This window comes from Antechinus flavipes, chromosome 3 (genome assembly GCF_016432865.1).
Source record: "Antechinus flavipes isolate AdamAnt ecotype Samford, QLD, Australia chromosome 3, AdamAnt_v2, whole genome shotgun sequence".
NCBI classification, from domain to species: Eukaryota; Metazoa; Chordata; class Mammalia; order Dasyuromorphia; family Dasyuridae; genus Antechinus; species Antechinus flavipes.
The window spans coordinates 612,002,003-612,026,374 of record NC_067400.1 but is presented as its reverse complement, the minus strand read 5'-3'; the positions used below and the strand labels follow the sequence as shown (position 1 = coordinate 612,026,374).

General features: G+C 65.6%; 3 protein-coding genes across 6 annotated transcripts; 2 read left to right on the top strand and 1 right to left on the bottom strand.

The window, feature by feature from the left end:
* The first annotated feature begins 956 nt into the window (after nucleotides 1-956).
* PROSER3 (proline and serine rich 3) lies at nucleotides 957-6,493 on the top strand. Its single transcript, XM_051988924.1, has 11 exons — nucleotides 957-1,068; nucleotides 1,208-1,325; nucleotides 2,811-2,962; nucleotides 3,040-3,149; nucleotides 3,280-3,377; nucleotides 3,687-3,781; nucleotides 4,311-4,441; nucleotides 4,656-4,810; nucleotides 4,902-6,066; nucleotides 6,153-6,234; nucleotides 6,380-6,493. The coding sequence occupies exons 1-11, from the start codon at nucleotides 1,058-1,060 to the stop codon at nucleotides 6,474-6,476; spliced, it is 2,214 nt and encodes a 737-aa protein (XP_051844884.1). The 5' UTR covers nucleotides 957-1,057; the 3' UTR covers nucleotides 6,477-6,493.
* A 680-nt stretch (nucleotides 6,494-7,173) lies between these two features.
* On the top strand, nucleotides 7,174-16,589 carry ARHGAP33 (Rho GTPase activating protein 33). 2 transcript variants are annotated; one of them, XM_051988917.1, is made up of 22 exons: nucleotides 7,174-7,361; nucleotides 8,791-8,888; nucleotides 9,043-9,127; nucleotides 9,339-9,419; nucleotides 9,548-9,682; nucleotides 9,777-9,869; nucleotides 10,173-10,295; nucleotides 10,376-10,453; nucleotides 10,535-10,601; nucleotides 10,682-10,747; nucleotides 10,866-11,015; nucleotides 11,377-11,479; nucleotides 11,568-11,712; nucleotides 11,795-11,877; nucleotides 12,062-12,169; nucleotides 12,276-12,421; nucleotides 13,133-13,274; nucleotides 13,355-13,500; nucleotides 13,594-13,659; nucleotides 14,110-14,742; nucleotides 14,885-15,258; nucleotides 15,366-16,589. In XM_051988917.1, exons 1-22 carry the CDS (start codon nucleotides 7,356-7,358, stop codon nucleotides 16,131-16,133), a joined length of 3,696 nt encoding a protein of 1,231 aa, XP_051844877.1. In that variant the 5' UTR covers nucleotides 7,174-7,355; the 3' UTR covers nucleotides 16,134-16,589. The 2 variants fall into 2 exon arrangements, with proteins under 2 accessions (XP_051844877.1, XP_051844875.1); XM_051988915.1 differs by having other exon boundaries at nucleotides 13,585-13,659.
* A 47-nt stretch (nucleotides 16,590-16,636) lies between these two features.
* On the bottom strand, nucleotides 16,637-22,791 carry LOC127556067 (inactive serine/threonine-protein kinase TEX14-like). Of its 3 annotated transcripts, none has more exons than XM_051988922.1 (18): nucleotides 21,989-22,786; nucleotides 21,782-21,896; nucleotides 21,497-21,659; nucleotides 21,051-21,214; nucleotides 20,900-20,960; nucleotides 20,698-20,822; nucleotides 20,170-20,268; nucleotides 19,807-19,933; nucleotides 19,371-19,564; nucleotides 18,631-18,788; nucleotides 18,332-18,525; nucleotides 18,053-18,256; nucleotides 17,808-17,963; nucleotides 17,504-17,669; nucleotides 17,333-17,409; nucleotides 16,994-17,043; nucleotides 16,853-16,890; nucleotides 16,637-16,743 (listed from the first exon to the last, which is right to left on the bottom strand). In XM_051988922.1, exons 1-18 carry the CDS (start codon nucleotides 22,119-22,121, stop codon nucleotides 16,721-16,723), a joined length of 2,247 nt encoding a protein of 748 aa, XP_051844882.1. In that variant the 5' UTR covers nucleotides 22,122-22,786; the 3' UTR covers nucleotides 16,637-16,720. The 3 variants fall into 3 exon arrangements, with proteins under 3 accessions (XP_051844882.1, XP_051844881.1, XP_051844883.1); XM_051988921.1 differs by having other exon boundaries at nucleotides 17,504-17,672; nucleotides 21,989-22,785; XM_051988923.1 differs by lacking the exon at nucleotides 17,504-17,669 and having other exon boundaries at nucleotides 21,989-22,791.
* Nucleotides 22,792-24,372: the final 1,581 nt, after the last annotated feature.

The following is a 24,372-nucleotide window of genomic DNA, read 5'->3' as shown; positions in this document are numbered from 1 at the left end:
GGCTTCCTCCTTATCCAAGGGCCCCGGTGTCCGGCCCCTCTGCCACTTCCTAGCCTCCCAGGACTTTGGAGGGGAGGAGCAGGGATGGGGCCCCGGGCCCCAGAGAATCTTCCAGAGACAATTGGGCTTTGAAGAGGTCCAGCCCTCCCCCACCTCAGGACCGTGCCCAGGCCCATCCAAGGAGTGGGGGTGGAGATGGCACAGCTCCGATGGATGGGCAGTGCCCAGGCTCGCCCCTCAGTGGCTCAGAGCTTTGATCCTCTTAGGGGTCCTCCAAGCTGCTCCCCCCAGAAGGCCCGAGCCAGGCTGGGCTGGATCTCGGGACCCCAGGGGTCCCGTGACCGCCCCCTCCCCAGGTGCGGTGAGTCATGGCCCCGAGGGAAGATGGCCGGGACGCGCTGTACCCCTTGGCCGGGAGCCAGAGGCATGTGGAGCGGACCAGAAATAGCACAGGCTGCTGATCCCCGCCACCTGTGGGCACGCTGGCCCAGCAGCCAGGAATGTCGGTCGCCGCCCCCAACCCAAGCTTCCCGGGCCTCGGCTTCCCCACCGCCGAAGTGGGGGCTACGGACTTCCACGGGGTGATGGTGGGGGACCGAGGAGGGGTGCAGCGGGAAGTTCGGAAACGGCGGCATCTGGGCAAGGAGCACGCATGGGGGGAGGGACGACCGCTGGAGGTAAGGGCCGTGCCCCCCAAAAAGAGCAGAATCCTCCAGAGGACATCTAGGACACCGCGGAGGGCCGCAGCCCAGTCCTTGTCAATCATTACCTATTTACGGGCCTAGAAAGAGGAGTAGCCAATAACATGGCGCCAGCCTTTCTCCAAAGCCCCGCCCCGCAGAAATAAAACCCACGCATGGACGAACGCACTGTCTGCGCATGCGCATCTGGGCGCGGCATCTCGCGGAGGTTGAGTGGTGACCGGGCCGCTCTTTTTCCCGCCTCGGTGCTTCCGGCGAGAGGGGGCGGGTCTGAGGTTGTTGCTTAGCAACGTATCGCTTCAGCTACGAGGCGGGAGAAGAGAGAGGAAAGTGGAGGTGATAGCAGCGGCGGCAGAATGGACAACAGGTGAGAACTGGGCCTCGGTCCCTTAGAAGGGGCGCGCTTCCCCGGGCGGGAACTATTATTCCCACGTGGCCCGAGAGCCTCCTGGGAATCGTAGTCCGTTCTCGGTCCGCCTAACCTGGCCCCTTTATCTCCTTAACAGCCTGGCCATATTTTCCTTCCGGGGCAGCTCCTGCAAAGCTACGGCTCCTAAGAGGCGGAGCTATTATTACCCGTCCCCTGAACGAGAGCGAGGCCGTGGAATTAGGGCCCAGGCCGAGGTGAGGACACTCCCCCCCGGGGCGTGGCTCTGGGAGGAAGACTTGGTCGCCCTTGGAGCCCCTGGGCGGTGGGTCCCAGATCCCCGACCTCCACCTTCAAAGCGGGGCTCCACAGTCCGGGTCATCCTCCCCATGTAAAAACCAAATGTCTCTTGGCGCCCCCTGCAGGCCGCCCGACGCCGCGGGCCTCCCCTCAGTTTCTGAAGTGGAGCCCCTAGGTCCCGAGGGACCCCAGCCCGGAGGTTGCCCTCCCTGGGATTCACCCTCTTAGAAGGACCCTCATTGACGTAACGTTTTAAGGGTTAGGATTTTGATTCAGGAGCCAATCGATAGTAGCATTTCCTTCCCGCGCACCCATTTAGTGGGCGTCTCCAGAGAAAGTCAGTCTTCTCCCTACCCCCTCCGGAGGAGCGGTGTGCGAATAACCAGGTAGAAACAAAGATCCGAGAACTGGAGGCCGTCCCCGAGGAAGGCGCCGAGACCGAGGCGCCTGGGAAAGGCCGGAGGCCGGAAGAGAGCCCGGAAGCAGGGATGAGGGGGGAGGGGGTCCTGGAAGAAGGGGCTGCCAGGACAAGTGCTTGGAGTCGGGAGAGGGGCAGGTGGGGGAGGGACAGCAGTGCGCGCGGGAGGGCAGGGAGATGCAGCGGATTGAGGGAAGAAGGCCCAGGGGGCTCAGTGGGCATGCTCCTCACTTAAGCGGATCCTCCCAGGAAGCTCGGAAAGGACAGGGGACTTGGCTGTCCCGGCTCACTAGAGTTCTCCACATGATGGCTACTTAATTAAATTGGATTATGGAGCAGGATCTGGAGCCAAGGGCTAAGTCAGAGAGTCATGGAATCTAGGCTGCAAGTGACAGCAGTGATCTAACCCATCCCCCATTTGGCAGAGGAAGAAACTGAGTCCCAAAGAGTCTGGTTCCAGGTCCAGTGAATGACCTTTCCCCTGGGGCACAAATGCCTCTGTTCCCTGCTCACTCCTCTGGTCCCATGGCTGCTGATCCTACTTACTGGGCGTGAAGGTCTTGACATCTGCTATGTGATCCCTCAGGCATTCCAACGCAAAAGTGTAATGTTACCATCTGTAAAATGGGTCTGAGGAGAATAACCTCCTGATTCTGGGCTCATGAGATGTCCTGAGGAAAATGGAGCACGTGATGGAAACTTCGCGTTGGATTTAGTATGGAAGGGGGTGGATTCGGATCTTAGCTCTACCTTTTGCCACTTGTGTGACCTTGAACAGGTCACCTTCCCAGCTCTCTCCCATTAATCTTGCAAAAGTTTTCCACCCTTCACACCTGGAGTAGGCAATGGGAACCCAAGACTGCCCCCCAGTGGCGTAGGGATTACTGATTTCTGAGACAAGAATAGGAAGGGTCCCAATCTGACAGTTTCTAAATTGGGTCAGAAATTAGGGCTAATCCAGGAAACTGGCAAGGTCTGGGAGGAGGGAGCCCCTTCTGCTCCAGCTTTCCTTCCTCGCCTCCAGGTCCTAAATCCATCGCGAGCACATCAGCGCAGCCCCCCACCCCCTCCTCCAGCCTCCAAGTCCCCAGACTTTAACGAATCATGGCCTTCCACAAGCCTCTCATCCCCCTCTGAAGAACAGACAGATAAATCAGGAGACTCTGTGCTTGCCAAGTAAGGAGGAGGAACCAGAAATTGGGAGGGTGAGAGGGCAGGAGCTTCCCTGGACTGAGCCCGGCCTCCTCTCCCAGGTACATGGCCCGGTTTCGGCAGGCCCAGCCCACCAGCCGCCAGGAGCGACAGTCGGTGGGCCCCAGCGCAGCCAGCTTCTGGTGGCTGCAGCCCCCCGACCCCTCGGCAGGTACCTGCCCCTTGCCCCTCTCAGGGACCCCTTCTGTCCGGGACCCACAGCAAGCCTGTGTTCTCGGCTGACGGCGGGTGGAGGCGGCCCCCCAGGGAGGGAGGGATGCTGGGGATTGTGTTTGTTGCAGATGAGGATGATGGAGGCGGCGGCCTCAGCCCGGGCCGGACCTCACCGCCAGGGACGGGATCCTCCTGGACGGAAATGTGCACATCAGGGCCTCGCCAGGTGACTGCAGGTTACGGGGAGACGGCCCTGGCTTGAGGGGCCTCAGAATTCTAAGCACATTTGTTTTACTGTGTGTTCCCTCCCCCAACTTCCTCTGGGAGAAGAATGGGACTAGGGATTTGGAAGTGGGACCTAAGCCTCCGAGAGCCTGGCTCTGGACACCCCCTGGCCCCAGGCCTCGGATGCCCCCAGGTTCTGGACCTTTCCCCTTAGCAATTCTTCCTGGAAATGGCCATGGGGCTGGACACCCTTTGGGATGAGAGGAACGGGCTCCCTGGGGCTAGAGCCATCATTCCTTTTCTGGCCCAGGGCCCCGTTTCTCCACTGGGAGCCTCCGACACCCCAACGTTGGACCTCGAGACCCTGAGTCTCCAGGACAGGGCAGCCCAGCTTCTCCTCCGGAGGTGGCTGCCTTTCTCATCACAGCTCCCCCCTCTGTCGCCCGTCTTCCTCCCCTTCCTCCTCCAGAGCTGTGGTACATCCTCAGCCTGGCATGTAACCGCACCCCCCATTTGCCCCTGTGCCTCTTCCCGTCCTTACTTCCCTTCACTCCTAATTGACTGGTGGCCACAGCATGGCTGGCCCTCCATCTCTTGCCCCCACACTTTGTGCCCCTCTCCCCAATGTTCTTCCTGCTAGAATCCCATGTGAGCCTAAGCAAGTCACTTCACCCAGTTTGCCTCAGTTTCCTCAAATGTCAAATGGGGACATTAATGGTTGTCTACCTGATGGGGTGCTGTGACAGTATTTGTGACGGCAAACCTCTCCCCACTTAGAGCAGAAGCTCCTTATGGGGAGAAGTGGTTGGATGCCCTGAGCCTAAGGCAGACTGGGAGTAGGAGAAACTTCAGAAAGCCTTGTGGAGCCCCCTCCCCCTCGGATACTCCCACCCCCCAGGCTCCCTAACCCGCCGATCTTTCTCATTTCCCCCAGTGAGATTGCTTCTAGCAGCAGTGGCAGCCATGATGAAGACATCTCCATTCCAGTCAGCGCTGAGGGCCTCCCCTCCTCCTCGCCACCTTTCACCTCTGACCCTGGATCAGGCCCCCACCTCAGAAAACCATGTGAGCTTGACACCCCCCCCCCCGAGGCCCATGAGAGACATGCAAGATTGCACACAAGCACCCCCCCACACACAAGTGCACGCACTGGCACACGCGTGTGCACCCACAGACACAAGTACACACGGGCACAGGCACACGAGCGCGCACATGCACAAGCACACACACAGGCACGTGCACCCTGGCCTCGGCCTGAACCCCGAGCTCTTTCTCACAGCCCCATTGACACGGACCCGAATTTCTCTGCCGTCTGTGAGCCACCCTAAGGATGACATCCTCTTCCAGTGGCGCCTCCGGAGGAAGATGGAAGTGGCCCGGGAGGAATGCGCACATGGGCTCCAGGCACAGTCCTGGCTCCCCAGCAGGGCCCTGGTACGCAGTAGGAGAGGCCCGGGGGACCCAGGGGAATGGGAAAAGACGGCTGAGGCACACCCACTCCAAGATCTTTGTGTTCCTTCCCTAGGTCCCCCAGACTAGGAGCCACGGTCCACCTAAGACTCGCCAGATGTATGTCCCAGGACCTGTTGTTGCCAACCAGCTGACCTCTCTGGCCCCTCTCAGCAACTCCCAACAGAGCCCCCCAGACCCCCTCTGTGACCCTCAGCAGAGCCCCCCTGTCCCCCTCTGTGACCTTCAGCAGAGCCCTCCTGTCCCCCTCTGTGGGTCCCAGCAAAGCCCCCCTGTCTCTCTCTGTGGGTCCCAGCAGAGCCCTTCAGTCCCCCTCTGTGGATCCCAGCAAAGCCCCCCTGTCCCCCTTTGTGGGTCCCAGCAAAGCCCCCCTGTCCCCCTTTGTGGGTCCCAGCAAAGCCCCCTTGTCTCTCTCTGTGGGTCCCACCAAAGCCCCCCAGTCCCCTTCTGTGGGTCCCAACAAAGCCCCCCTGTCCCCCTTTGTGGGTCCCAGCAAAGCCCCTCAGTCCCCTTCTGTGGGTCCCAACAAAGCCTCCCTGTCCCCCTTTGTGAGTCCCAGCAAAGCCCCCCTGCCTCTCTCTGTGGGTCCCAGCAAAGCCCCCCTGTCCCCCTCTGTGTATCCAACCAGAGCACCCCTGTTTCTCTCTGTGGGTCCCGGCAGAGTCCTTCAGTCCCCTTCTGTGGATCCCGGCAGAGCCCCCCAGTCCCCTGCTGTGGGTCCCAGCAGAGCCTTCCACATGAGCTAAACCCCTCAGTTTCTCTCAATGCTCAGCCAAACTCACCAATCCCCCTTCATCTTCCTCCAGCCTCCCCCCATCCTCCCCACCTGAGCCCTGTGCTGCCTCTTTGTACCCCTCAGCCAAGTCCCCTGCCCTCGGGGCCAGATCCCTTCTCCCTCTGTCGGAGCCCTTTCTTTCTCCACTCCATGTCAGAAACGGGTTGCCCAAGATGCTGGTCTGGGGCCATTCTCCCAAGTTCTAGGGGCCCCTCTGAGGCTAAGAGGCGTGACCACAAGCCCAGAAAGGCTCGGGGTCCCAGGCCCGAGCCAAAGCCTGGGCCGCTGCTGAGGGGGGCCCTCAAGCAGGTGGTGGCTGCTCGCCTCTTCTCGGGACCCTCAGAAGACTCCCCCTCCCCCTGTGACATGCCCCCTCCTCCTGCCGAGGCCTCGCCCTCCAGGGAGCTGCTAGCTCTGGCTTCCGGGTTGCTGGAAGCTGCCGAAGGTGAGAGCATCAGGGAGGGCCTGGGGGTTCGGATGGGGGCATCCTGGAATGGGCATCCAGAGCAGCGCTGTTCCTGTCCTTCCCAGACTCAGATGGGACAGAATTTGAAGAGGATGCCCTGCTGCGGGTGCTCCGGGCCAGGCGTTCAGAGCTTCGGTCATGCTTGAGGTGACCCTCCTGTGCCCTCCCAGACAGCTCCTCAGTCCCAGCCCCCCAGCCCTGCCCTGGGACCTCCCGGCTCAAACCTCAGGGCCTTCCTCTGTCCCGGCCCTCCAGCCCCTCTCCATAATCCGTTTTCCTCCCACCCCTTCAGGGAGGTTGACAAGCGCTTGTCCAAGGTCATGGACCCGGAGAACTTGGGCCCCGGCTCCCCCGCAGAGACCTCCAGCAGACGCAGGATTAAGGAATAAATGCTCTATGAATTGTGTCTGACTTGCTTTCTTCAGTGAGGGAGAAGGGCAGGGGGTGGGCAGAGCCTGGGCCCAGGAGGCGCCTCTGGGACCCTCCTGTGGCACCTTCCCTCTAGATCTTGGCAGTGAATTTGGGGAGGAGGGGCAAAAGTGGGGAGGGAGTTATTACAGCTTGCAAACAATGCACAGGAAGGGGGCTGAGGCCCCGGGGCCACGAAGTTGAAGGGGAAGGGAGGCCACAGGTTGGTGAGTGGTGTGGGTCCGCCGGTCAGCGACCCTTGTGATAGAGCAGGAAGGGGCCTCGGAAGACGCCCCGCTCATTTTACAAATGGGGACACTGAGGCCCAGCGGGTTCAGGCACTGTCAATGACGTAGTCAAGTTCAGAGCAAGGGGCTCGGACTCCGGGGGCGGGCGCTCCCCACACTGGGCGCCATGCTGCCTCTCCGGAGGCTCCCAGGGCCGCACTCCCCTCCCCTCGGGGTTCGGCCACCCGCCCCCTCCATAAGCGCTGCTTTGTTTGACAGCCCAGGCGGACAGCTCCCGAGGGGCGGGCTCTTCAGGGCGGGGCCAGTTGAAACGCCGGCCAATGAAAGTTCTGCGGGGCGGAGCCTAGAATTGAGCTCTCCTCTAGCTGGTTGGCGCCTTCGTAGTCCCCGCCCTCCGCGCGCGCGCCCGGCCGTTGGGGCCGTTAGGGGCGTGGCCTCGGCCCGCGCACCCCTCTCCCCATTGTGTCGCCATGGCGGCGGCGGAGGCTGCGGAGGCAGCGGAGGAGGAGGCCCCGGCCTGAGGAGGAGTAGGAGCGCGGCCTGTTGCCTCCGGGCCCTTTGCCCGCCCGGAGTGACAGGGGGACGGCAGCGGTGGTGGCGACACGACTGGCCATGGTGGTGAGCGGGACGGGGGCGGTGTCCAGCTGCCGGGTGTGGGGGCGGGGCGGGGCACGGAGACTCGGCGGCCTCCGTCCTCCTCCCAGGGCGTCCTCCTCCCTCAGCGTGTCTTCGTCCTTTCCTCCCATGGCCTCCTCCCCCCTTAGTGCGTATCTGCTCTCCTCTCCCTGGGTTTCCGCCCTCCCCTCCCAGAGTCTGTGGAGGCGTCTTCCCTTACCACGGTCTCCATCCTCCTCTTCCAGGATCTCCATCTTTCCTATCCACGGTCTCCATCTTCCCCTCCTGGAGGCTCCCTCCTCTCCTCTAATAGTCTGTCCTCCCCTCCTGGAGTCCCCATCTTTCCCACCGGCCACCTCCATCCTCTCCAAGTCTCCAGCCTTCCCTAACAGGGTCTGCATCCTTCCTCTCCTCCAATTGTCTTCATCCCCCCTCCCCCAATGATTCCATCCATCCCTCCTAAGTTCTCCCATCTTTCCTGCCCAGGGTCTCTGTCCTCTAATAGTCTCCATCCTCCACTACCAGGGTCTCCATCCTTCATCCTCCCTTTCTGGAGCCTCCATCCTCCCTTCCCAGGGTCTCCATCCTTCATCCTCCCTTTCTGGAGCCTCCATCCTCCACTACCAAGGTCTCCATCCTTTCCTCCTGGGCTCTCCATTTTTTCTTCCCAAGGTTTCTGTTCTCTCTTAATAGTCTCCGTCCCCCACTCCTAGAGTTCTCTGTTGCCTCCTCCCTGGGTCTCCATCCTCCCTTTCTGGAGTTTCCATCTCTCCCTCCCGGGGTCTCCCTCCCCCCTTTCTGAGATCTCCATCCCCCCAGGGTCTCCACCCTGCCCGTAGCCCAGCCTTGGTTCTGCTTGGCCGCCTGCCGGCACATTCCCACCCACTCCCAGCCCCAGGCCCTGAGCAGCCCTTCTGCCCTGGGGGTCTCCAGTGCCCTCATAGCCTTGCCTTCCAGCTGTGGCGGGGCCCAGCCCTCCCTCTTGTCTCTTCCTGATTGGGCTTTTCTGCCCCCCTTTCCTTATGACCCCTCATTTTCCCTGCTCTGTCCACACATTCTCCTGTTTGGGCTTGTAGGGCAGCATCTCCTTTCCTGTGTTCCCCCTCTTAACCCTTCCTGTTCCATCTCATGGAGCAGCCAGTGGTGCAGTGGATGGCGCAGGGCCTGGGGTGCGAATCTCACTCCTGCCTCTGACACCTGCTTCTGCCTCAGTTTCCTCATCTGTAAATAGGATAATAGCACCTCCTTCCCGGGCCCCTGCTGAGCAGTTCCCGGCATCTCGTCGCAGAGGGCCGGCTCCTGCTCGGAGGGTCCCCTCGCTGCCCCCCGAGAGGCCTGAGGACTTCCCTTTGTACTGCGGCCACTTGGTGATAGCCCTGGGGCCCGGAGATCTCCGGGGGAGACTTCCTCAGGCCTCATTCTCTTCCCACAGGCCAGAAGCACAGATAACCTGGATGGTCCGGGGGAGGGGCCGGTGCAGCCCCTACCCCCTTCGGGGGGCTCCAACGTGAAAGGGAAACCTGGCAAGAGGTAGGAAGTGGTGGGCGCTGCTTGGGATTGTCGGAGTGAGGGCACCTCCTGAGCTCTGCAAGGTCTCCCCGATTCTGGAGGAGATCACGGCTCTAAATGCAGCTTCAGGGCCTGAGCCCCGACGCTCCGGGTGACTTGTCACTTGCACCCCTAGGGTCTCTGCCCCTCGGGGCCCTTTTCCCCGGCTGGCTGACTGTGCCCATTTCCACTATGAGAACGTCGATTTTGGCCACATTCAGGTACTTAAGGTCCCCCCTCTCTGGCCATGGCAGCATGAGGTGTCCCCAAGCTGACCCCCATCCCTCTACTCTCCCCCACCAGCAGCCCCTTTCCCCCCTGCCTGCTCTGTCCCTTTTTGTGAGGTGTCTGTCCGGCTTCAGGCATTGGGGTGAGGGCGGGGTTGGAAGGCCCACGAGTCCTGGGCCCTGGGGCCTTGATTTCCCCTTTCAGCTGCTGTTGTCTCCAGATCGCGAAGGCTCCAATCTCCCTAGTGATAATGAGCTGGTGTTTGGGGTCCAGGTGACCTGTCAGGTGAGACCCTACCCCGACCGATCAGTAACTAGCTTTGCCCCCAATTCATCCCAGCTTCTGGCCCTTGAACCTTCTCCAGCCGAAGGTCCACAGTGTCACTGGTCCCTGCTTGCCCCCGTTTCCCCCAGGGCCGGTCCTGGCCTGTTCTGCGAAGCTATGAAGATTTCCGCTCCCTGGATAGCCACCTGCACCGCTGCATCTTTGACCGGCGCTTCTCTCGCCTCCCAGAGCTGCCCCCGGCTCCAGAGGGCTCCCGGAGCCAGGTAGAGCCCCCGCCCCCTGCCCCAGGGAGCAATGGTGGGAAGGGGGGACTCCTTGGCTCCACCTCATCCCCAGGCCTCTTTCGTCCCCACGCAGCTCCTGGTGCCCCTGCTCCTCGAGTATCTCGAGACCCTCTCTGGGCTGGTGGACAGCAACCTCAACTGTGGCCCTGTGCTCACCTGGATGGAGGTAGGGGTGGGAGGTGGGGGCGTTTAGAAGAAGAAGAGGGAAAGGAGGGATAGATGAGAGGGGAAAGGGAAGAAGAGAAGAGGGGAGAGAGAAAGGGAGGGAGGGAGAGAGTAGGAGCGGGGAAGGAAGTAGAGTGGGCTGTGGGAAGGGCCGGAGGCAGGAAAGGGGAGAAGGAGCCAGGGTGTGGGTCAGACGCAGCTTGGGAAATCGGGGGGAGGGGGGGGGCAGAAGGGCCACATGGAGCGGGAGGAGGGGAGCGAGGCCGTGTGAGGGTCCCCGCCTCCACCTCCTGCTCCTTCCCAGCTGGATAACCATGGCCGGCGGCTGCTGCTCAGCGAGGAGGCCTCCCTGAACGTCCCCGCGGTGGCTGCGGCGCACGTGGTCAAACGGTACACGGCCCAGGCCCCGGATGAACTGTCCTTTGAGGTGATGTTTTAGGGGAAGGGGCTGCAGGGCTTGCTCAGAACATTGCCCCCCCCCTGACTCCCACTGCTCCCCATTCTCAGGTTGGTGACATCGTCTCTGTGATTGACATGCCGCCCACTGAGGACCGAAGCTGGTGGCGTGGGAAACATGGATTCCAGGTAGAAAAGGGGTAGGGGAGGGTATGGACCCTGAGGGATGGTAGGACCATCTGACCTTTGGCTTTTGGCCCTTTCCCTCAGGTCGGTTTCTTCCCCAGTGAGTGTGTGGAACTGTTCACTGAACGACCGGGCCTGGGGGTCAAAGCTGGTAACCAGGAGCGGGCAGTGCCAGGGAGAGGGTGGGGGAGGGGTGGGACCTGGAGCCATCGCTGCTGGTTTCCCCCACAGATCCCGACGGCCCCACATCCGGCATCCCGGCTCCCCTAAGGGAGGGCCCTCCCTCTCTAACAGCAGGTAACAAGTGGGGCTGCCATCCCCTGGGCCCCACCCCAGACCCCCCGCCCTCGATGGCCGTGGCTCTCCCTGACATTGAATCCCCTCTTTCTCTCCCGCCGCCACCCCCGCTGAGCAGTGCCCCGGCCCCGAGGAAAGCTCGCGGGCCTCCTGCGTTCTTTCATTCGCTCCCGCCCGTCCCGGCAGCGGCTAAGGCAGCGGGGCATCCTTCGGCAGCGCGTCTTCGGCTGCGACCTTGGAGAGCATCTCAGCAACTCCGGCCAAGACGGTGAGTTCCCGGCCCTCCCGACTCCGGGGGTCCCACCCTGTTAGTTCTGTCACCCAAAGCACTTGACAGTGTCGCGTTGGCTGTTTTTGGTAATCTCGTGAAGCATGACCCCCACTTTACAGATGGGAAAACTGAGGCTCGGTGATATGCCTCATGGTCACTAGCCAAGGCCAGAGGCAGGATTTGAATGCAGATCTCAGCTAAAGCTGTCACTATCTTAGAAATGAACACACGGCCCTCCTGGAGGTTCCCCCACCCCCCATGGGGCATCCCTCTCTACCTGGCTCTGTCCTCCCCAACCCCTTGTCTATTCCCCATCCCCCGCACCTGATGGTGCTCCCTTCTGCCCTCCCCCTTGTAGTTCCCCAAGTCCTGCGCTGCTGCTCAGAGTTCATCGAGGCCCACGGGGTTGTGGACGGGATCTACCGCCTCTCGGGCGTTTCTTCCAACATCCAGAAACTGAGGTCAGGAGGCCGAAGGCTGGGCGGGGAGAGGCTGAAGGGGGGGGGCCGGGCCTGGGGAGGTCCCAGCTTCTCCCCCCGCGGCCCTCAGGCACGAGTTTGACAGCGAGCGGATCCCCGAGCTGCGCGGACCGGCCTTCCTCCAGGACATCCACAGCGTCTCTTCCCTCTGCAAGCTCTACTTCCGAGAGCTGCCCAACCCCCTGCTCACCTACCAGCTCTACGGGAAATTCAGCGTAAGTGGGAAGGGGTCGCATGGGGATCCTGCGGCCCGAGGCCCCGGCCCGGTCCGCGCTCACTCGGGCCCTGTTCCCCCAGGAGGCCATGTCCGTGCCCGGGGAGGAGGAGCGGCTGGTCCGGGTTCACGATGTCATCCAGCAGCTGCCCCCGCCTCATTACCGGTATGCGAGGGCGGGCAGGGGCGGGGCCAGAGCCGGCTGGGGCGGGGCCGGACGGGCTGGGGCGGGGCCGGGGCGGGGCCGGACGGGCTGGGGCGGGGCCAGAGCCGGCTGGGGCGGGGCCGGGTGGGGAGTGGGGAGGGCTCGGCGCGGCGGGGGTCAGTGAGTGCGCCTGCTCCCCCCCCAGGACCCTGGAGTACCTGCTGCGCCACCTCTCCCGCATGGCTCAGCACAGCGCCAACACCAGCATGCACGCCCGCAACCTGGCCATCGTGTGGGCCCCCAACCTGCTCCGGTGAGTGCGCCCCAGCCCCGGGAGGCGGGTCCCCCCGCCGCGAGTCCCCCCCCCTGCCTGAGCTGCATCTGCGGCCGCCCTGAGCCCCGCCTCCTGGTGCCCACAGGTCGATGGAGCTGGAGTCGGTGGGCCTGGGCGGCGCCGCGGCCTTCCGCGAGGTCCGGGTCCAGTCCGTGGTCGTGGAGTTCCTGCTCAGCCACGTGGACGTTTTATTCAGCGACACGTTCGCCTCGGCGGGCCTGGATCCTGCAGGTACGCCGGCTTCCCGGGCGCTCGGGGAGATGGAGGCCGCGGGCTGGGGGCGGGGCGGGCCCCACGATCTCTGCCAGCCTCCAGCTCGGCCCGGGACCCCAAGAACCCGGCCCCCTTCCCCCTTCCCCAGCCTCCTTCTCATTTCAGCTCCTCGACTCAGGATCCCCCACTGGTCCCGGACGCTGCATCTCCACCACCCTCCCTTAGCTCCCTCGGGGCCCCCTTGGGACCAGGGGAAACTGGGGGGGAGGGGGGCTGCCGATAGGATCGATGGTATACGACTGGGATTCCCAGCTCCCTTGGCTTTGAAGACCCTCTCCCCCCATTTTAGAGATGACCTTTTCCCAAGAAACCCCCGCCACGTCCCCTTCTCTCCTTCCCACCCCCGCCCCACAAACCCCGGACCCCTGCGGGACATGGATCATCGGCCGGGCCCTCCCGAGGTAACTGAAGCGGCTTTCCTCCTGCAGCTGCTGCCGCCTCTGCCTCCTCCTCGCCTGTCGCTGATGCCCTCCCCCTCCCCCGATGTCCCCGGCCCCCCGCTCCCACTCCCCCCACCCCAGGGTCCCTGCCTTGCTGATCCCTGGCCGGGGGCTTGGCCTGCCAGGACTCCCGGGGGGAAGGGGGGAGGGGGGCTGCGCTTGGCTTTGCCTGCAGGGCCCCTGGGATGGCTGGCTCAACTGATGGACTTTCCCACCGTCCTCCCCCCAGGTCGCTGTCTCCTCTCCAGGCCCAAGTCCCTTGTGGGCGGCGGACCCTCCACCCGCCTCCTCTCCCTGGAGGAGGCTCAGGCTCGGTCCCAGGGTCGGCTGTCCGCACAGGGGGCCAAGGCTCCTCCTTCACCTGAAGACCAGTGAGTGACCCCGGGACGGGGGGAGGAGGGCAGGGGCCCTGACCCGAGGCCGGCCCATCTCACCCCCCTGTGCCGTGTAGGAGGAAGGGCATCTTTGGGGAGAAGCGCAGGAAACCGGGGGGCAGCAGCTGGAAGACCTTCTTTGCCCTGGGAAGAGGCCCCTCCTCGGTCCGGAAGAAGCCCTTGCCCTGGCGTGCAGCTGGCCAGGGGTCCCAGCCGCCCCCAGGTGAGCGAGAAGCCTGAGCCCGAGACGGGGTGGGGATGGGGTGGGCTTCCCAACACTCTCCTCCTGGCTCTTGCTGACTCCTAGGTGGTCCAGTGGAAGCAGCCCCGCTGCGGGCGGCCAAGAGCGAGGAGTCGCTGTCGTCCCAGACCAGCGGAGCCGGTGAGGATCCCCCGGGCCCGGGCTCCGGGGAGGGGGGTGGGGCAGCCGCCTGCTCTGGGCCCAGCGGAGTAGGGAGGGGTGCCAGGGAGAGCGGGAGGGGGAGCTGGGAGCCAGACGGAAGGGCCACAGAGAGCCTGGAACAGGTGTCCGGTGGGATGGCGAGAGTGGCGACGAGGGCTTCGAACCCGGACCCCCGGGCTGACTCCAGAGCACTGATTTTAAGTGTGCCAGTGCGGGGGTACAGGGAGACGGGGTGCGCTCCGGGAGGATCGGGGGCAGTGGGCACCCAGAGATGGGCCCTCCGCTCCTGGAGCCGGCTTCTGTCTGGGGCCCTCGTCGGACAAGGAGCCCCGTGGGGAGTCTCCACGTGGGCAGACTTGGGAGAGTTGGAGGGGAGGAGGGAGGTCTGTGGTCCGCCAGGGGCCAGCAGCCCCCCGCCTCCCCCCGCAGGCCTGCAGAGGCTCCACCGGCTGCGCCGGCCCCGCTCCAGCAGCGACGCCTTCCCCGTGGCTCCGGGCCCGGCCGGCTCCTGCGACAGCCTCTCTTCCAGCTCGTCATCGTCCTCCTCCACCAGCACCTCGTCCGTGGGCAGCGGGGAGCTGGTGGGCTCCCCCCCCCACCGGGTTTCGGCCTGGCTGGACGATGGGGATGACCTGGACTTTAGCCCCCCACGGTGCCTGGAGGGGCTGAGGGGCCTCGACTTCGATCCCCTCACCTTCCGCTGCAGCAGCCCCACCCCTGGGGACCCCGCCCCTCCCGCCAGTCCTGCCCCCCCAGCCCCCGCGGGCTCGTTCTTCCATAAAGCCACCCCCCCCCCTCGCTCTCCCCGGGGCCCAGCCAGCCCCGCCCCGCCCACCGCCCTGGACATCTCGGAGCCGGTGGCCGTTTCTGTGCCCCCCGCGGTGCTCGAGCTGCTGGGGGGCGGTGCCCCTGCCACGCCTTCCCCTCCGCCTGCCACCCCGGCTCCCCAGCTCATCCCCCTCCTGCTGCGCAGTGCCGAGAGTGAGCTGAGCGACAGCTGCCAGAGGGAGATCCGGAGCAAGCTGTCCCTGACCTGCCAGAGAGACCTGCAGGGGTCACTGAGTGAGTAATCTTCCCTCCCCACCCCCCGGGGTCCCTCCTTTCCACCCCCCACCCCCCGGGCTCCCACCTCCCCCCGCGCCCCGCCCCCACCTGTGTCTGCTGCCACACTCCTGACCAGGCCCGTGTGGTCTCCCCCGTGCAGGCCCCGGGCCACCTGTGCCCCTGTCTCTCCTCCGGCCCGGAGGGGCCCCTCCTCCACCCCCCAAGAATCCGGCCCGCTTGATGGCCCTCGCTTTGGCTGAGCGGGCTCAGAGGGCGGCCCAGCGTCAGCGCCAGCAGGAGCTGGGGGGCACAGTCCCCCCCATCCCTCGCTCCCCTTTCCGACGTTCCCTGTCCCTGGAAGCCGGTGGGGAAGGCCCAGGGACGGGGGGCTCTGGGCCCCTCTACTCCATGGGGAGCTCCAGTCCCCAAGCCCTGGGGCCCCCGGCCTCCCTGCAGCGGCAGCAGAGCGACGGCGGCCTTTTGCGCCCCCATGTCTCTGGCCCCCCACGGAGGGAACGACGAGGTCCTGCCCAGGTGAGTGAGCACGAAAGGCCCCGGCCAGCCCCCCAAAAGCTGTGCTCGCATTCGCACCCCCGGGAGGTGTCGGCCGGCCCTCAACGCCTCCTCCTCCTCCTCCGCAGGTGCCCGCCTCCTTCTCTGCTGCTGTGACCTCTCCCAACCCCAAGGAGCGCCCCTCGCCCTTCCCTGGTCCCCCCAAGCCCCCTCTGCACTCCCTCGCTGCTCCTCCCTACAGGCCCAGCCCCCAGCCCCCCAGCCGGAGGACTCCCCGCGGTCCCACGCTGCCCCCCGACAAGGGGGAAAGCCTGTACTATGAGATCAGTGGGGCCGAGGGCCCTCCCTATCCGGGCCTGCCTCGGCCTTGGGCCCCCTTCCACCAGGCCCCCGAGGGACTCACTGCTTCCCCGCCCCAGGGTCCTCCCGATTTCCTCTTCTGCTACCCTCCCCCCCCTCCTCACCCCTACCCCCCGGCCTTGCAGCCTTTTTCCCAACACGGCCGCCTCTGCTACCACCCCCAAGAATCCCGGCGACGTCCGGCCCACCTGGAACCCGTCTACGTCAACTTGCCCCTAGGTGGGGGAGGGCCCTCCCCTACCTCCTCCTCTTGTTCTTCCTCCCCTCCCGCCCACCCCCGAAGTCGCTCGGACCCCGGCCCCCCAGCCCCTCGCCTCCCTCACAAGCAGCGCTCACCTTGGGGGCCCCGGCCTCCTCGACCTTGGGGCCCTCCGGATCCCCTCCTCCTCTACAGGACCCCCACCCAGGCTCCTCGCGGGGTCCCATATGGAAATGTCGGCGATGGACACGGAGAGGGGGCTGGCCCCCCACCCTCCTACCTCCCGCCCCCAAGCTGGACCCTCCATGCCAAGGGCCAGACTCACAGCTACTGCTGAGGCTGGAGATCCCCTCGCCTTTTTGTAAAATGTTGAATGGGAAGCTTTGGGGCCCTAGCTGGGTGTGCCTGCTGATGACCACGGACCCTCCTGCCATCACTGGCCCTGGGGCCCCCATCCCCAATTCGAATCCATTTTGTAATTTTTTCCCTACTCAAGTTTCTAACTTTGTAAACTGGTTCTGATGTGATCTCCGATCTCCTGACCTGTCGTAGTTTTTCTGCCCCCCCCCCCAACACGTCTGGGGTTTCTTGCACTAATTGGGACAAGATGAACTTCATCTCCCCCAAGCCCCAGCGTCCCCCAGCATGCCCTCCCCCCCCCACGTGCAGCTGCGAATGTGTGCCCAGGAGGGCTCTGGGGGTGTGCGTGTGCGCGTGTCTGAGAGTCCCGCCCAGCCCCGGCCCCGGCCCAAAAGCAGATTTTAACATTAACAAATAAAAGTGAAAACCAAGAGGGAGCCTTGTCTGGTGCTATTATCGCGACAGAGTCAGAGGCAGGGAGAAGGTGGCGGGCGGGGGAAGCTTTATTGGGTTGGGGTCAGGTGGCCGACAGACACCAGCTCGACTTGGCCGGGCGATCCACACTCAGCTCCTTGGTTTGGGGGTTCCTGAGGGGCAGAGTGGGAGGGGTCACGACGGCAGAGCCAGACAAACCCCGTTAGGGGTGGGGAGTGGGCCCCTCACCCACACCCACACCATCACCATCCCCCACCTCACCTTGTAGCTCTGTGATGATCTCCTCTAGCAGGTCTAGCCTGGGGGTGGGGAAACGAGGTCAGGGTCAGGAGGGAGACCCCAAAGCAAGTTGGAAATGCTTGGATGGAGCAGGTCGGGAAAGTGGAAGGAAGGGGAGCTTACTTTTGCAGGCTGGTGAAGGGGCTCTCTTTGGATAGCTCAGGGACCAGGACCTGGGAAGGAAGGGGGCACGACCTGGCACACAGTAGGTGCTTCATGCTAGTCAAACACCCACAGTGCGCCTCCTAAGGGCAGCTCCCAAGAGTAGCCACTTTTTCTCGGTCATCTTGTGTGGCCAGTGGGCCCCCACACGCCCCGCTTAATGGCTGCTGGACTCGGGCGCCTCAAAATGCCACCCTGCCTGCCCCCCCTCCCCCACTCCCTGCCTGCCCCCCCTCCCCCACTCCCTGCCTGGGCCCCCCTCCCCCACTCCCTGCCTGCCCCCCCTCCCCCACTCCCTACCTGCGTCCTCCCTTCCTGTCTGTCCAGTCGCCGGGCCTGGGCCGCCAGGTCAATGCACTCCTGAAAACTTCGGGCACCTGGGGAGCGGGGGGAAGAGGTGAGGGGGGCATGGGGGCGGGGCTCGATGACTGACAGGCAGGAGCGGGGAGGGGGGGCCCTCGGCCGACTCACTCTGGGGGCAGGTGGAGGGGGCCGCCGAGGCCTCGGGGCCATCTCCCAGCAGATCCTGCAGGGCCCGGATCCGGGCCGAGAACCTCCTCTCCAGTCTCTCCAGGGAGCCCTGGGCCTGGCCCAGCAGGGAGGCCGACTCCCTCAGGCTGGTCAGCAGGGCCGGCCTCTGCTGAGAGGGGGAAGGGGCTGTGTCAGCGGGGAGCCCGAGGAAGGGGCGGGGGGGCAGGTGGGGGCCGGGGGGGGAACGGGGGCAGGTGGGGGCCGGGGGGGGGGGGAGGCAGGTGGGGGCCGGGGCCCTCCCTACCTCCGGACTGGCCGGCTTCCTCTTCTCCGCCGAGGCCGTTTCAGGCTGGGAGCTCAGGCTGAGGCTGCTGCCCAGGGTCAGGCTGCTTCCCGAGTCCAAGGCCGGGGGGCTCCAGGCGTTCCCCCAGGCCCCGCCGCTCTCGGGGGACTTCAAGGTCTAGGGAGGCATCGGAGGGACCCAGAGCCTCCTCTCTCAGTGGCCCCGGCCCGGTCCCCCCGTCTCCCTCCCACCGGCACCCCCATTACCTCCGACGGGTTGGGGTTGGGGGCCATCTTGGGGGACGGAGGCCTGGGTGTGCTGGTGACCTTGGGATCCAGCTCCGGCAGCTGCTCCGCGTGGGGAGGGCAAGGAGAGTGGTCGCCTTCCTTCCCGGGAGGCGGCGGTGGGGTCTTTAGCTCGGAGGAGGGGCTGCCCACAGTGCCCATGGAGGCTTCTCTGAGCGTGGACTCCTGGGGACCGACAGCCCTGTCACGGCCGCCTGGCTCCCCTCCCAGCCTCGCCCCCCCCCCCCCCCCGGGCGGTACCTGAGCCAAGGCCACCCTGAGCTTGTAGCGGGCGTCCTGCAGGCTGCCCTTCCGGTCTCGGGGCCGCACCCTCAGGCCCGCCTTGACCAGGGCTTGGTAGGTCGGGGGAACCTGGGGAGCGAGGGCCGGGCCCTCCCCGGACTCCAGCTTCGCCTTGACCTGCAGGCCTTCTTGCCCAGCCCAGGGAAGGCTCCCTGCAGCACGGTGGGAGGGGGCGGGAGGGAAAGTGAGCGGCGGTTAGGGGCGGCCGGCAGGCAGAGCGCGGGGGTCGGGGCAGGAGGACAGTGGGGGGCACCAACCGGTAAAGACCTCTTGGGTCAAGATGCAGAAGCTGTACAAGTCCGACGTCGGGGTGGGCGAGTCCCCCCGAATCAGCTCCAGCGGCAGCCAGGGGTACAGCTCAGGGGGGGGAGGCGGCCCTGGCCTTGGGCCCCCCCACGGAACTGCTCGCTCTGGCCTGCAGAGCCCAGGGGGAGAGTAAGGGGGGAGGTGGGGAGCAGGGCTGGGGGGCAGGGCTGGGGGGAGCAGGGCGGGGGGGCAGGGCCGGAGGGGGCAGGGCCAGAGGGGGCAGGGCGGGGGGAGGAGGGCGGGGGGGCAGGGCTGGGGGGGGCAGGGCGGGGGGGCAGGGCGGAGGGGGCAGGCAGGGAGGGGGGGGCAGGGCCGGAGGGGGTAGGGCCGGGGGGGGCAGGGCGGGGGGGCAGGGCGGGGGGGCAGGGCCGGGGGGGGCAGGGCGGAGGGGGCAGGCAGGGAGGGGGGGGCAGGGCCGGGGGGAGCAGGGCGGGGGGGCAGGGCCGGGGGGAGCAGGGCAGGGGGGCAGGGCGGGGGGAGCAGGGCGGGGGGGCAGGGCCAGAGGGGGCAGGGCCGGGGGGGGCAGGGCTGGGGGGGGCAGGGTGGGGGGGACAGGGCCGGAGGGGGCAGGGCCGGGGGGGGCAGGGCCGGGGGGGGCAGGGTGGGGGACAGGGCTGGGGGGGGCAGTGCCGGAGGGGACAGGGCCGGGGGGGGCAGGGCAGAGCACAGCTGGGCCCCTGGGCTCACTCACTGGGGCCGGGGCAGGGACCGTCCGTGCTCCAGGTTGCTGACTTTGGCCAGCCCTGGTCGGACCAGCTGGACGGCGTGGGAGCTGAGGCCCCCGTGGGCCCGGGCCTGGCCTTGGAGGAAGAGCAGGGCCTCCAGCACCTGTAACAGCAGCTGTCCCGGGGGGAATCCAGGGGGCAATCTGGGGCCCGCCGCATCCTAGTGGGAGAGAAGGCAGTGGGCACGGTCAGTGACCCCGCCACGGCCTCTCCCCCTCCGGGTGCCTCAGCATCCCATCCTGTCTCCAGAGGAGCGGGGACCAGGGCCGCAGCCCCCCCCCCGCCCCCACTCTGAGCCAGGTTGAGGAGGAGGGTCTGTCCCCTCACCCTTGAGGCCGGCTCCTCCATCCTCCCTCCCCTCCCCCCCGCCCCGCCCCTTTCTGGCCCGGCCGGCCAGCTCACCCCGGGGGAGTGCAGCACCCGGTGCAGGGAGCCCTCCTGGATGGGCTCAAACAGGAGGCACAGGCCGGCCAGGTCGGGGGAGGGGCTCAGGGCCATGAGCAGCAGCAAGTTGGGGTGATGGAGGAGGCTGTGGAGACAGGGGAAGCTCCTGGTGGGCGCCAGCCCCCCCTCTCCTGGGGGCTTTCCCTCTGCGGGTCCCTTGGAGGCTCCATGGAGCGGGAAGAAGCTGCTCGAGGGCGGGGAAGGCTCCTGGTGGGCGCCAGCCCTGAGTGCGGTGCCCGGGGCGGGGGGAGGGGGCAGGTGCCCAACAGGCCCCCTGGAGGATGGGGGCGGCGCTGCAGGCCGGCTCCCAGCAGGAGGTACCTGCAGTGCTTCAGGTCAGACAGCAGCAGGTCCGGGAGGGCCCGGGCGGGGGCCGGCTTCAATTTCCGAACAGTCACCGGGTGTCCCCTCCACAAGAGACTTTAGGGTAAAAGACCAAAATCGAAGAGTGAGGGGGGGCCCCGGGAGAGGGGGCCAGCAGGGAGGGCTGGGAGTGGGGTCCTGTGGGGTCACTGGGGCGGGGGTCACTGGGGCGGGGGTCACTGGGGTGGGGGTCACTGGGGCGGGGGTCACTGGGGTTAGGGTCATTGGGGCGGGGGTCACTGGGGTGGGAGTCACTGGGGCAGGGGTTACTGGGGTTGGGGTCACTGGGGCGGGGGTCACTGGGGTGGGAGTCACTGGGGTGGGGGTCACTGGGGTTGGGGTCATTGGGGCGGGGGTCACTGGGGCGGAGGTCACTGGGGTTGGGGTCATTGGGGTGGGGGTCACTGGGGTTGGGGTCACTGGGGGGGGGTCACTGGAGTTGGCGCTGGATGGACAGGCCCCCGAGGCCCTTCCCTGCTCTCTCACTTGACCATAATGGTGTGGGCGCCGCACTCGTAGGTCCGGTCGGGCTCCCCCTGAGCTGGCAGCAGCTCCTCAGGATCAACCAGGGGAACCCCCGACGTCAGGCCGAGAGGTCTCAGGCTGCTCAGCTTTGGGGGGGAGAGACGCTCTCAGCAGGTCCCGGAGGCGCCCGCCCCCCGCCCCAGCCACAGGCACCCCCGCCTACCTGGCCAAATCCCAGCCCGGGCACCTGGGGCGACCGCTGGATCCGGTTGGGCCACAGTGACCTGGGGGTGGGGGGGAGGTCAGCGCCCAGCAGGGCCACGGGAGAAGGGTCCGGGCAAGGAAGGGAAGGAGTGAGCAGCATGGGCCATTACCCTTCGGCCTGAGGCAGGAGCTGCGAGGACAGGGCCAGGTGCAGGTTTCCCAGAGAGCCGGCCCGGAGCCCCCACAGCTCCCCCAAGGACGAAGCCAGCGCCGTCTCGCCCCCCTGGGCCAGCAGGGACATTCGGGCTCGGCATTCCCGAAGCAGCTCCAAGACCTACAACAGGGGGTGGGATGGAGCAGCTTTGGGGGGCGCCCCGGGAAAGGCCCCTGCCACAGCACCCGGAGCCACCTTTGCCGCCCTTGGGCACGCCCCCGGGCCAGGGCGGGGTCTCCGGCCGCCCCAGGGCCACCCTCTGCAGCTCAAGCGTGGGGGCTGTCCCCGCCGCCCTTCCCCGGGGAGTCCCGGCTGGAGCCTCCCCGTCAGTGACGGGCCCCGCCGCGGAGGCAGCTCGCGGCCCTCCCGCCCGTCTCCCGTGGGGCCCCGCGCCCTGCTCACTTGCCAGCTCTCGGCCCCAGCCTGCTGCGCCCAGTCCCCCGCGGTCCAGCCCTGCTGGTCGTGCAGCCTCAGGTCTCCCCCCGCCTCCAGCAGCCAGAGGAAGACCTGGCAGTGGCCGGAGAAAGCTCCCGCGTGCACCGGGGTGCTTCCATCCAAGCAGCGGCTGCGGAGCAGAGACGGGCAGAGGGAGCCCAGTCACCGGGAGTCCCACGGGGGGGGGGGGGGGGGGGAGGAGCCAAGGGGGCTCGGCTGGGGGGAGGGGGCGCCGGGGCCCCGCCCACTCACTGGTTGGGGTCGGCTCCAAAACGGAGGAGAAGCCGGACGGCGCCCGCGCGGCCCAGCAGCGCCGACAGGAAGAGGCCGGTCTGACCCAGGGAGTTTTCCCCATCCACCTGGACCCCTGGGAGGCGCAAGAGGGGCGGGGAGCCTCAGGACCTGCCCGGCGCCTCCCCGCCGCCCCCGCCAGGCCCAGCCCTCCCCCAGGCGGGTCACCTTTTTTCAGGACCCTGGCCAGCCGCCAGCAGGGGCCGCCCACGATGGCCAGCTGGTGCAGCTGGGCCAGGGGGCTGTCCCGCTCACTGACGGAGCCCAGCTCCACGGGGCAGTGAGGGGGCAGTGTGGGCATGAGGGGCTGCCCACTGGTCAGCCCAGGGCCGGGCCAGGGACACGCGGGAGAGCCTGACAGGGGGAGGGCAGAAGGCCCATGGGGAGCGTGCGTTCACAGAGGCTCGGGGCGTCACTGGGAGGGAAAGGGGGGGAGCTAGGAAGAGTCGATGGGGCAGGTAAAGAGGTAAGGGGAGGGATCTCGGGATGGAGGGAGGGGTCTGCAGGGGGTGGGAGGGGCACGGAGAAATTAAGGAAAGAGCTTAGAGGGATTCGGGCGGGCGGGACGGAGGAGGAGCAGGGACAGGGTGGAGGTCCTAGGGGAGATTTGGAAGGGGGAGGGGTCTGAGGGGATCCGGGAGCGGCGGGTCAGAGGGGAGGGGTCTGGGGGTTTCCCAAGAGGGGCTCTGGGAAGGAGAGGAGGGGACGGGGTGTGGGGAGGGACACTCAAGTAGAGGGATCACAAAAACTGGGGGGAGGGCAGTGGGGGGAGGATCGAGGAAGAGGGACAGACGTAGGGGGAGATGTGGGGGGAAGCAGCCTCGAAGGGCGGCCGTTTGGGCACCGCCCCGACCTGGGTTTGGGGACTGGGCTCGTTGTCAAGGGCGGCGGGCGGGAGAAGAGGGGGCGCATGCGCACGATGTCGCCGTGGCTCGCCTCGCCCTCCCCTCCCCCACACGCGCACTGCGCCTGCCCAGTGGGAGCGGCTTGTGAGCCTAGAAGCCGGGGAAACGTGGTGGGGCTGTCGAGGGGACCCGGGGTCGTTGAGGACCGTTAGTGACGTCAGACGCGCCGGAGCCGCGGTGGACAGAGACAGAACCTCCTCCTCGGCCTATAGCTTCCTAGAGACCTGAGAGGACCCCCTCATCCCCTCCTTAAAGATCTGAGGACCCCCCTAAATTCCCCTTGGAAACCTTTCATCTTCCCCTTAGAGATCCCCACACCCCCTTAAAGTCTGAGGTCTCCCTCACCCCCATACCTCACCCCACCTTAAAGACTGAGACCTCTCTCACCCCCCTTGGAGATTTCCTTCACCCCCAGAGACTGAAAAGACCCCTCCCATGTCCGTTAGAGATTTAGATGAACATCCCTCCTCCGGGGAGATTAAAGGGATCCCCTCTACCCTTTTTAGAGACTGAGAGGCCCCCCTCACCTCTGTTGTAGAAACTGAAGGGACCCCTTGAGACTGGAGGATTCCCCCTCACACCCATTAGAGACTGAGAGCGCTCCCTCACCCCCTTAGAGACTGGAAGGGCCCCTTCACACACACTCCCTCAGAGACTGGAGGGATTCCCCCTCACCCGCCCCATAGAGACTGAGAGACGCCTTCACCCAGCTGAGAAAGTGGGTCTCCCTCAGACCTTCAGAGACGGATGGACCTTCCTCACCCCCTCAGACACTGGAGGGCCGCCCTCATCCTCCTGGAGACTGAGAAACCCCCTTCACCTCCTTAGAGCCTGGCGAGATCCCCTCACCCTCCTTAGCAATGAGACCTCCCATTGTGTAGAGACTGGAAGACGCCCTTCACCCTCTCAAAAGACCTTCCTCAGAAACTGGAGATACCCCCTCTGTTGCCCAAAGACTGAAAGAACCCTCCCTCTTCCCCCTTAGAGACTGGGGAATTTCCCTTATCTCTCAGAGACTGAGTCCCCTCATCCCCGTAGAGACTTGAGAGGCTTCTTTTGTTTCTTGGAGACTGGGATCCCCCCTCTCCCTTGTAAAGACTGAAGGTCCCCCTCAACTCCCAGCACCTGAGAGATCCCTCCCAAATAAGGGACTGTTCTCGTCCTCCTAAAGACGGAGGTACCCCTTCTCACCCCACCAGAGACATAAGGATTCCCCTCACCCCATGATACTGAGGGACCCCTCTTTCTTTTCCCTAGATGCTAAGGGATCCCCTTCACCTTCTTTATAGACTGAGATATCCACCTCATTTTCCCTCTCTAGAGACTGAAGGATCGTTCCTAGAGACTTAAGGGCTCTCATTCTCCTAGAGACTGAGGGTCCCTTCCACCTTGCTCCATAGTCAGGGACTTGATTAATTCCCCAGACTAAGGGACTCCCATCTCGGACTGAGGAACACCTCCCCCACAGACCTCAAAAACTGACACTTTCATTTGACCTTATAAGTAAGGGGTACTCCTCTCACCCTAACGTAGAGACCCAGAACTCCCTCCCCCAAACCACAGACTGAGGAAGTCCCCTCACCCCACAGACTTCAGGGACGTTCCCCATGCTTTCCTCCACCCACCCAGGTTGAGGGAGCCTTCCAC

Coding starts and splice junctions, on each gene's coding strand:
- ARHGAP33 (XM_051988915.1), top strand. Junction 10,296..10,375: donor CGGATGAACTGTCCTTTGAG/GTGATGTTTTAG, acceptor CCCCATTCTCAG/GTTGGTGACATCGTCTCTGT. Junction 13,275..13,354: donor CCTCCTTCACCTGAAGACCA/GTGAGTGACCCC, acceptor TGTGCCGTGTAG/GAGGAAGGGCATCTTTGGGG.
- LOC127556067 (XM_051988921.1), bottom strand. CDS start 22,121: ATGCCCACACTGCCCCCTCACTGCCCCGTGGAGCTGGGCTCCGTCAGT. Junction 19,565..19,806: donor GGGTGCTGCACTCCCCCGGG/GTGAGCTGGCCG, acceptor CTCTCCCACTAG/GATGCGGCGGGCCCCAGATT. Junction 16,891..16,993: donor CCCTTCACCAGCCTGCAAAA/GTAAGCTCCCCT, acceptor CCCCACCCCCAG/GCTAGACCTGCTAGAGGAGA.
- PROSER3 (XM_051988924.1), top strand. Junction 2,963..3,039: donor GGAGACTCTGTGCTTGCCAA/GTAAGGAGGAGG, acceptor CTCCTCTCCCAG/GTACATGGCCCGGTTTCGGC. Junction 6,235..6,379: donor GAGCTTCGGTCATGCTTGAG/GTGACCCTCCTG, acceptor CCACCCCTTCAG/GGAGGTTGACAAGCGCTTGT.